At 33.7% G+C, this 10,440-nt stretch overlaps 1 protein-coding gene across 1 annotated transcript; it reads left to right on the top strand.

The window, feature by feature from the left end:
- The first annotated feature begins 1,119 nt into the window (after positions 1 to 1,119).
- LOC133186944 (uncharacterized) lies at positions 1,120 to 10,129 on the top strand. The gene is made up of 3 exons (XM_061322328.1): positions 1,120 to 1,183; positions 1,888 to 2,814; positions 9,043 to 10,129. The coding sequence occupies exons 2-3, from the start codon at positions 1,889 to 1,891 to the stop codon at positions 10,088 to 10,090; spliced, it is 1,974 nt and encodes a 657-aa protein (XP_061178312.1). The 5' UTR covers positions 1,120 to 1,183; position 1,888; the 3' UTR covers positions 10,091 to 10,129.
- The last annotated feature ends 311 nt before the right edge of the window (positions 10,130 to 10,440 follow it).

Below are 10,440 nucleotides of genomic sequence, written 5' to 3'. Positions count from 1 at the left end.
AAGCGCTTTTGCTCAAGAAAAGTAAAGCCGTGGTCGGTCATATTTATATGGAAGCATCCTCTGGTAGGGTAGATATTCAAATCATGTCCCCTGGAGGTAGGGCAGGGCCACGATATCTAGAGGATCAAAAATTTTCATAGAAATATATATGAAGATAATCTTTAAAAATCTTCTAACAGTGAATAGTCAAAGAAATATGGAAGCATCCTCGGTGTGTGTAGATTCACGTTTGTTCAAATCACCACCTTTTTTGAGCGGTAGGTAAGTACCAGTTACATATTAAAACTTTTCAATTTCTTAGCCAAAGTGCTCGGGTGAGCTATGTGGCCCATGAGCCTCTTGTTTCTAGCTCTTTGGTCTTTTTTCCCCCAAACTAGTGAGTTACTGATTTGCAGCTACCTTGAATGCAGATCTTGGTGAAAGATTAATTATTCCAAAATTAAGTTATCAATTAATATGAGCACTGGTTTTCTAGGCTTCTTTCAAAATTGCACCTGGAATCCAGTTTGAAACTCTAAAATTCAGCTCTAAAGTTTGCGGTTATATAAAGATCCGAATTCACCAAAAAATGATAAAATTTTACGCCTGACAAAATTAGTTTTTATGACAAAATGATTTTGATTGAAATTAAGAAAGTTTAACTATACATATCCAATTCGAGATATCAGTGTTCGGGATACCGAAGTACAACTGTATGTAAAACATAAATTGTCTGATAACTCTATTTCACGATTTTTGAAACTTTTCTAAACAACTCAAAATTATAGTCAACTATACATTAAAGCAATATTATAAAATATGATATATCAATTTGAACTTATTTAACAAAATCTTTTTGATGTTCTTTTATGATTTTGGCTATACGCCCCTTCAGCCGTTGATAGCGGCCTGGATAGCTCAGTGGTTAGAGCACCTGACTAGTAATACAGGGGTCCCGATTTCGATTCCCGATTCAGCCATAGGATTTTCTCCTTCACAATGTAATGTACGAGTTGACATGTAGCAATCCCATACCCCCCCCCCTTCCCCCCGTACGGGGATTGTACGAAAAATACAGCGTACGATTTAACAAGTACCTGCATTGTTATTGTTGGATACCGGGGGAACTAAAAATTACAATCAATGATATTTCACTATTTGCCATTCCACAATAATACAAAAGATTGTTTGCATACAGGCAAAGGTATTTAATTATATAAAACTGACCTCTTTTTTTTATCACTGGTACTTTTATATTGTGATAGCGAAAATCGTTCAATTGAAAAAAGAAAGTAGAAATGTGTATATAACACTGAAAAGTCCACGTGGCGAGTGGTTCGTGTCTTATAATGTAGTTAATCAAAATTAATACTCTAAATAATGGCTAAATATTCAATCTACTCCCTATATCTCAATGAAGCTCCCCCTTGCATTAAATCTCATTGGAATTACGCAAGTGTGCATAAGCAAGAAGGGTTATGCAACAGTGTGCAAGAGAAGGCTGTCTCCGAGATAAAATAGGGTTCTGAAGGAAAACATGACTGTACACTCCATTGTGAAATTATACCGACCCTGTTTTTTAACCTCATAGCACAAACATTAGAATAAAGGATAAAATTGATCCTTGAATTCTCCTATAGTGGTATTGATCAAATTTGTGTGATGAGAAATCATTATATCAACAAATTGCTAGGAAGGGAAGTTCTTTAATATACAAATGAAATCCAAGATTGATATTTTAAATAAGATGAATACATCTATTAAATTTGATGGATTTCCCTACTTTTGTATCATATATCAATGTACTTGTTATGCATATAATCCTTATTTTGGTTAACAGTATTTCTATGTCCCATGGCAAACTCTTAAAGTGGACTCATGTATATAATCCTTATTTTGGTTTTACAGTATGGCTGTGTCCCGATCAGTTAAAGTGGACTTGGGAGAACCTGAGGAAGAAAGGGAACTAAGCCTGATGCAAAAATGGAGAAAACATGTTGAGGAAAAGAGAAAATCAGGCCATGATACAAAAGTGGGAAGAGCTTTAGTTACAGCTGTCCTGGCCTTTCAGGTCCCTTCACAGTTGTATATATTTATGTATTATATAATTCCCTATTTATTTATAAACTATGATCCCTGGCTCCAATACTACCTGAAAGTTTTCATTGTTGTAACCTCTTTAGAATTTTTGGCAAACTTCCTTTGTGTTCAACTGTATGACACAAAATACAGAATATCAAAGGACAACCCACAGCCAAGAGAAATCCATGATCGCTGGAACAACCCACCCGAAAAATTTGTTCCTCTTCAGGTCTACAATAATGGAGTATCTAATGGTCATCTGAGAGACAATCATGGGGGTCTGCCCTGGACATACTGTGATATCTGTAAGATAGATATCCCACCCCGAGCTCATCACTGTAACTTCTGCAAGGCTTGCATTCTGAAGCGCGACCACCACTGCTTTATGGTGGGTACCTGTATCGGCTTCAAAAATCAGAGATACTTTGTTGTAATGGCATTCTACACCTTTGTAAATGGACTTGGTGGTGGATTCTTTACCTTTCGCTACCTTAGTGATATCTACTGGGAAAGTGCCCCATGGACTGACTTTGTCTTGCCCATCACTGTCTACAGAACTATGTTTGACAACATTCCTCTACACATTGGCATCATGATCTACCATTGCTACACCGAGTTCCTGTTTGGTTCTGTAGGATTATTCTATTTTTTGTCACAGCTGTTAATCATTGGTCAAGGAAAAACTCTGTATGAATTAACAAACGAAGTTCCAGTCAAGAGCCTTAACTCTGTTAATTCAAATTTTGTCTCTGTGTTTGGAAACTTTTGGGTGCTTAATTTTATTTTCCCCATGCAGATTCTTTTCAGGCAGAAGGATGACGGAACCCATTGGCCTGGCATAAAACTGAATCATAATGCTAATTACCAAAAAAATGAACAATCTAAACAATTGCAAAGTATTTCAATGAAAAATGTCTGAATTATTTATATGTTAGTTACTTATGCTTTATTATAATTTTTCATACTGTACATGAACTTATGATTGCTTTTTCAAAAATAAACATAACTTAAACAAACTTCTGATCAAAATTCAACATAAACAAACCTTGATGACTTTTTGACTGATAATAAAGTAGTACTCTTGGTATTTCTGTGTAGTATACATTGTATTTATGATAGTTTTATACAGAATCATATTTTTGTGGTATTTATTAATTTATGCACATATTTATGTACCAAACATGAATGGTAACATAAGGACACGTACAGTATGAAGAGTTTTGGATTGAAAAAAGATTTGATATAATTTTGATCAGTCTTTAAGAAAATTTACCAAGTTAAAAATAGTGTGCCCCCTGTTAAATATAATTCTTCACTTGATCACTTAGAATCTTAAATCTTGCATGTTTCATTTGATAAATTTTCCTATTTGGACAAAACCCAAATTACTAGGTAGATTTTGTTTATGAAATTTCCCTGTGGTTGGAATCAGAAAATTCACAAGACATAGAAAAAATTCTGATTTATTTGTCCCAATTTGTGATATGAGCATGCAAGAACCTCGTTTTTTTTGGGGGGGGGGGGGTTTGTTTGTTTTTGTACTGACAAAACAACTCAGGTGCGAGTTATGGTCTATTGACCCCCTGTTCTTCCAAGTACTGTCTGGAGACAGTATACCCCCTCCCTACACCCAGTATAACCCCCGTGCCTTTTCGACTTTTTCTTAAATTAACTTTCTCTAAGTTACGATGCGCATCATACGGAAATTCTGAAAAGAAGAAAATAGAAACATTTCTGTATATATACATGAGTCTTCATTTTTTATCATCAAAAAGCGATTTCATATTACTTTAAATCGACAGTTTCCGATTCTTTTATCAATTTTTGGAAAATTTAATCATAAAATTCTGAATATATTATAAAAATATTAAATGGAGAAAAAAAATAGAAAGGTATTGGGGTCTGTTTTAGGGCTGAGGCATCTTTTCATGAAACACTGTATGTATTTTTTTTAACTAACAATACTCTCTTTTAAATGCATAATAATTATACAATGTTACACTTCTTTATTGTGTGATAATAAAAATTAACATGTCAGTGACAGCTTTTCTTTTATTTTGAATATCATATTTCAATTACTATAACTTATGATTAACTCCCCCTTTTTAAATCAATAATGTATAGATAAGTTACGGAGAAACACAATGCACTGAACATGTACTTACATACTTTGAGGTCATAATGGATAGAACCTTCCGATAAAGAATCAATCAATTCTGAGAGTCGCTCACTGCACACAGCGGAGCATTAAATAAATAAATACAAAACTCAAGATACCAACAACCGTACTTTAAAAAAGGTAGATAAAGAATTTAAACAAATATTTACGAAGTTAAATTTTAAAAAAGCTATTTTACCGTCAGTTTTAACAGCAAGACACAGCGGGATCCTCTGACTGACCAGAGGGCGTCCAATTATACGGTTTCCTAGCGCTAAAATCAATAAACAGCAAGCTATTACCTGTAGCGCTTATTAATATTGAAGGTATTACTTAATTGCTACGGCTGGACAACCACTGTTTGTTTTCAATAACAAGACTTGACCTGTCCGAGAACTCTGGAAATACCATTGAAATCAATGAAAGAGATCAACTCTTTAAATATACGGTCCATACAAGACATAATCAAGGTAAGTGAAAATCAGGATACAAATTTATACATTTATCTATTCCATTTACTAAATGTATGCAATATAATAATATCGAATTAATTTTAAAAAGTGAGTTAAATGATTTGGTGGGTAGAATTTTAAAAAAAAGTGTCAGATCGATGCCCGTAAGGTATGGCACGCCGATTGCTTCAAAGTTATTTTCTGCACGACCTAAAACAAAAATTACACGAGTAAGTAAAAACTTACACAAAGTGAGGAAAATATACACGAAGCTATTGAAATTTACACAAACTATAGAAAAACTGCACAATCAACAAAATATTTACACGATATAGTGAGGAAATTACACAAACGTAAAATTAAACGAAAACTGCACGAGTGAGAATACAACATCGACATAATATGCTACGCATCCTCATTGCGCACATTTCATTAATATTCATTAGAGAACAGTTCAATGTGGTTTGGATGCTTGAAACATACTATAAAATTTTTACAAAAGGAGGAGTAACGTGTTGGTAATCTTTTTAAAAAAGATTCTTTTAAAATTCCGCTAGACTCTCAAGAATATATGTACAACGTATATTATACATGTAGATAAATTGACAGGCACACAGTCTTAAACTTGTAGTATATGAACAACCCCGAATAAAAAAAAACATTCTTCACAGAATACTTGTATAGATAACGTAAAAAAGGGGGATGCATATTACCAGTTGTGTGTTTAATTGTTGGATTTTTGAAAGTATGTCATTCCTCTATATAGCAATTTTTTTTGAAAGTTTAAAACAATGACATATAGGCCTAAATAAAAATAAATAAAAACATGTGATATAATACAGGAGAGTTAACAACAACAAATCAAACTCTTCTCCTCCACCACCTACTGTGTGTACTTTTGGTAATAATCAAGGATGTGCATGCGTGACCTTTTCATACAGAGATCCTTCCCTGCTGGTTCTGGAACGAAAGACACATGTACGCTAATCGATTTATAGCTACATTGTATTTGACACACCAATAATACCTTTTGATTAAAGATTATATTACTAGCAATTCATAATTTTTTTTTTGAAGCAATGTTGCGATCATCTGGGTTGTGGAATTTGACCGAAAACTTTTTGGAAGTCAACAGTAAAGAAAATCGAGCAAATATTAATTGTGCAACTTAAATTTTAATATTGAAACGCATATCTCACTTTTTGATATATGTATGTAACAAAGTACATGTAGTCTTAACTTTTGTGCAACGTGTGGTGATTTCATAAAAACTCCAAGAAAATGTAGAAAAAATATACAGTCGTTTTACTTATGTAAATTAAAGTTTAATTTATGTTGTTTTTGATGTATCGGCGGTAGTCTATTTTGAATAGTTAAAATGCATATAAAGGAGTTAAGAAAATTTAAAATTATAAAATACAGGCAAGTAGTATCGTTTTTGAAAGCGGGGGAGGGGGGGAGTCAGATTTTTTTTTTTTTTTTGACAACCTACCTGAAAAAACACAATATTTTCGAAACACATTATAATACCAAATTATTTTGATTTAAACTATCCTACAACAAAGGGAGGGGGCAACCAGCTTTTCAGTGGAAATTTACAACAGAAGTAGGTTATGTTTGGAAAAAAAATGGGGGGAGGGCAGACCCCTCCTGATGCTACGTGCCTGAAATATTTTCTAAGAATTTAAGGGTACATAAAATAGTCTATCGAAATCAGGATTGCAATTCAACTGAACTGTACCAAATTCAAGAAGACATACAAGATGAACTTCATTAGCTGGGACTTGGCCACACATGCACATTTATTTTCAATGTGCAGATTTTGACAATAATAAACACACGGTAATAAAACAAAGATTTCTTGAGGTCATCATATGTTTTCCTATATTTATTCGTAGTCATGCTCGAAGTAAAACAAGACCAGGTTGATGCCATTGATACACATGTACAATATTGCTATAAAGCAAACTTTTTAATTATTTGTACATGTATTCGTACAAAATACAAATTGCATAGATTAGGCTTTTTAACTCATAATCTGATTTTTCAAAAACGTTAGATATGCACATGAATAGTCTTTTAAAAAGTGAATCTTGTATCAAATATGTTCCTTGAATGTTATTGAAGATTATTTTCATTTTATAATTATACAGTCATGTTATTTTTATAATGACTATAGATTTGGGTAAAAAAGTGTTAGCCTATTACAAAAACTTAGTGTTCGGAAAATAATTAAAATTTTATGCATACGAATTCGAAATGTAAAGAGAAATTGTTGTCTTGGAAAATATTTGTCAAACCTCGAGCTCCATAAAGAACATAATTTATTTGCATTACTTAAGAGTGATACAACACATTCTTTGTTCTTTCTATTTATTATAATATCCATTCCCATTTTCTTATTTGTAACATTGTACGTAGATGTATTTAGTAATTCACATGTTTTAAAATTTCTGATGTGTCATTATGGTCCAACGATTTGAAACTTTAATAAATACATAGATTCAGATGTTGCTACTCTATCAATCCACGAACCAGATCCGCCACTGATGATATGTTTTACCGGTGCCAGGATCATTTGAGTAGAGTTTTGTTATTTCATTTGGACAAATTTTAAGTAACAAAACACAAAACCGCATGTACTAAAGCACACAGAGTATATATATTTTCCCTTTATCTGGTCCTATTTATTAAAAGTGAAAACATTTATTAAGTAATCGCCATTACGAATGTCTTGTTTTTTATTGAGTAGTTTATGACTGAAAATATGTGATATCATGGAAGGAATTCATAACAGTGCAGGCTACAGATGTCCAACCAAAATTCATATTCTCATATTTTATAAGTAAAGATACATGTATAATTAGAAAAAAAATATTTTTTTATGTTTGACTTTAAAAACATACTGTATATATCTAAGGTCAGGTAATTCCCACTTTTTAATCTATGAAAAAAAATCTGCCCAAATGAATTCATAATTAGTACAAATGAGAAGTACCAAAATGAATTCTACAATTTAATGATTATAATCAGCAATAATTCTGCCATCATTTTCATGAAGAATCCACTTATTAATTGTTTTATTACGCATGTGTTAATTTTATTTTATACATTGGCAAGTACTTTCCGTTAAAGTTGTATCTATAAGTTAGAGAATTTTAAAAGACCATAGAGCGTATTACTTTTAGTTCGGAGTCGAGTGCATCATATGCAATGGTACTTTTTTTCCCCGCATTATAACACAAACATGCAATTCCTTTCTTGTCACAATTTATGTCCGACATCATATAAAACCTCCATATTTTGGCTAGGATCTCGGTCAATATAAGAAAAGTATAATATCTCCGAACAACTTTTAAATTTTTTCACACAGTTCACAAGAAAACATTTCATTCGTTTGATTGGCATTAGCTAGAAATCGGATCGAGTTTTAGCAAAGAAATAAAGAAGCAAACAAACATGCATATCATCGTCAACGCCATTTTCTCTCGATTACACCCAGCATTCAAGAAGAGATAAAGAGTACAGAAAACCAAGAACGCAATGAATATTCTATATGCATAATAATGATATGCGCAGTAAAATTGTTTGTGTAATTTTTAGTTTCCTCTGCTCGTGCAGTTTTTGATTTTACGTTTTTGCATTTTATACCCCTAAATCGTCTAAAAAATTTCGGATTCGTGTATTTTTCGTTATGTTTGTGTTAAAATCTTTCACACTATGTGCAATTTTTACCGATACGTGCATTTTTATTTTACTCGTGTATATATTTCATCAAGCTCGTGTATAAAATCGTGATCGTTGTGCAGAAAATAATTTTGAAGCAATCGGCGTGCCATAGTAAGGAACGTCATGACCTGTACGTATGTGTACAGAATCAATTGCTTACATTGTATGTCAATATATCACACCGTGTTCTTGAGAACAGCTTCAATTTAGTGTGTCCAGTTGAAACTTACTTTAAATTTTATTGAAATATAACTCTTTATCAAATCTTTGACATTTTTTTCTTTTTACCTGGATTCGATAGAATCGAAAGAGTTTCATGTACACCGTTTGAAATGAAAATTGTAAATGGGGGTCTTATTAATACCTTGAAAAGTTCAAAGAAGCACAAACAAGTATAAACGGAACCATTTTGTATAAATAAACGTCATGCATAATACAATTGTTATATTATTAAAAGTGATATTATAAGACCCGCTAGGCCTGGTGTTTAGATTTTATTATATGCGTATTGTAATGTTGTGATTGTGCATAACACGTCACTATAAAAATAAGAAACGTTTTACTTATTTTGGTATATATATGTCAGAATTGCCCATATGTAAAACTCAATGTATTATTTCACACGAGTGTTTCGTATTACAGTTTTCGCAATATGGCGGTATCCAGGAGTGTAGCAGTGGACGTCCAGACGCCCGCCGAGGAAGAAGAACCAAAAACATTAATGGACAAATTTCGGAAACATATTGAAGAGAAGAAAAAGAAAGGACACCAGGGCAAATATGGTATGTACTATTGCTGGGCACTGTGGGTATTCCAAACCCCCACCCAGTTGTACATGGCTTATTATTACGTCATACCGTACCTCATGCACGACTTCACGGACTGGACGCAGTATTACGTTAAGGTGATTTATACCATTTGTGCCATACAGACACTCGGCAATCTTGTGTGTACTACACTGTACAGTACTAAATACGTGAAAACCCGAGACAAACCGGACGTTCAGGGGATCAGAGAACGTTGGGAAAATCCTCCCGATCAGTTCCTGCCACTGAATGGTACCCCGAACGGGCACCTGCCGGATGATGGTGGTCTTCCTTGGACGTACTGTGACATTTGCGATATGATGATTCCACCCAGGGCACATCATTGTAAGAATTGTCGGGCTTGTATTCTGAAAAGAGACCATCACTGTTTTGTTGTAGGGACATGTATAGGACATTATAACCAGCGTTATTTCGTGGTATTGACGTTTTATGCGACTATTGTTGGATGGGCAGGTATTATATCTACCTTTGCCTACCTCCGCCTGTTCTACTGGTCAGATTCTGTGTGGACGGATTTCGTATTTCCGGTCACTATATACAGAGGAGTGTTTGGAACGATTCAGCCCCACATCACCATAATGATCGTCCATATGTACACTGCTTCATTCATTGGAATCATGGGATTTTTCTATTTCTCTTCACAAATAACCATAGTCTCTAAAGGCATTACTTTGTATGAGCTGGCAAAACAGGTTCCAATAAGAAATACGAACTCCACGAATGCAAACTTTGTGACAGTATTTGGAAACTTTTGGTTCCTAAACTTTATATTTCCTATGACAATTTTGTTTCCCGTGAAAGAAGATGGTACATACTGGAAAGGGGTAAAGTTGGACCATAACGGTAATTATAAAGACTCATAGTGGATCCACATCATTCAGGAAAGGGGTAAAGTAAGACATAAGGGTAATAAATATAAAGACGCGTCTTGAGCCCACGACATTCTGGAATGGGGTGGAATTAGATCAAAATGGTAATTCTAAAGACGCAAAGTGAACTAACGCATTCTGGAAAGAGATGAAGCTAGTTCATAACGGTGATTATAAAGACGCATAGCGAACCCATGACATCCTGGAAAGGAGTGAAGTTAGATCATAAATTCATAAAGGCTTTTATAAAGACGCATAGTGGACCCTATGGCTGTTCAAAGTGTTCAAGAACTGTACTCTGGATTATTCTGTAGAGATTAAGAACGGAGAGTTCTCTTCTGCCT

This window comes from Saccostrea echinata, unplaced genomic scaffold, assembly GCF_033153115.1.
Source record: "Saccostrea echinata isolate AGI-Se365-2 ecotype Australia unplaced genomic scaffold, CSIRO_AGI_Sech_v1 ptg000014l, whole genome shotgun sequence".
Taxonomy (NCBI): Eukaryota; Metazoa; Mollusca; class Bivalvia; order Ostreida; family Ostreidae; genus Saccostrea; species Saccostrea echinata.
This window is presented reverse-complemented; position numbering and strand designations above follow the sequence as displayed.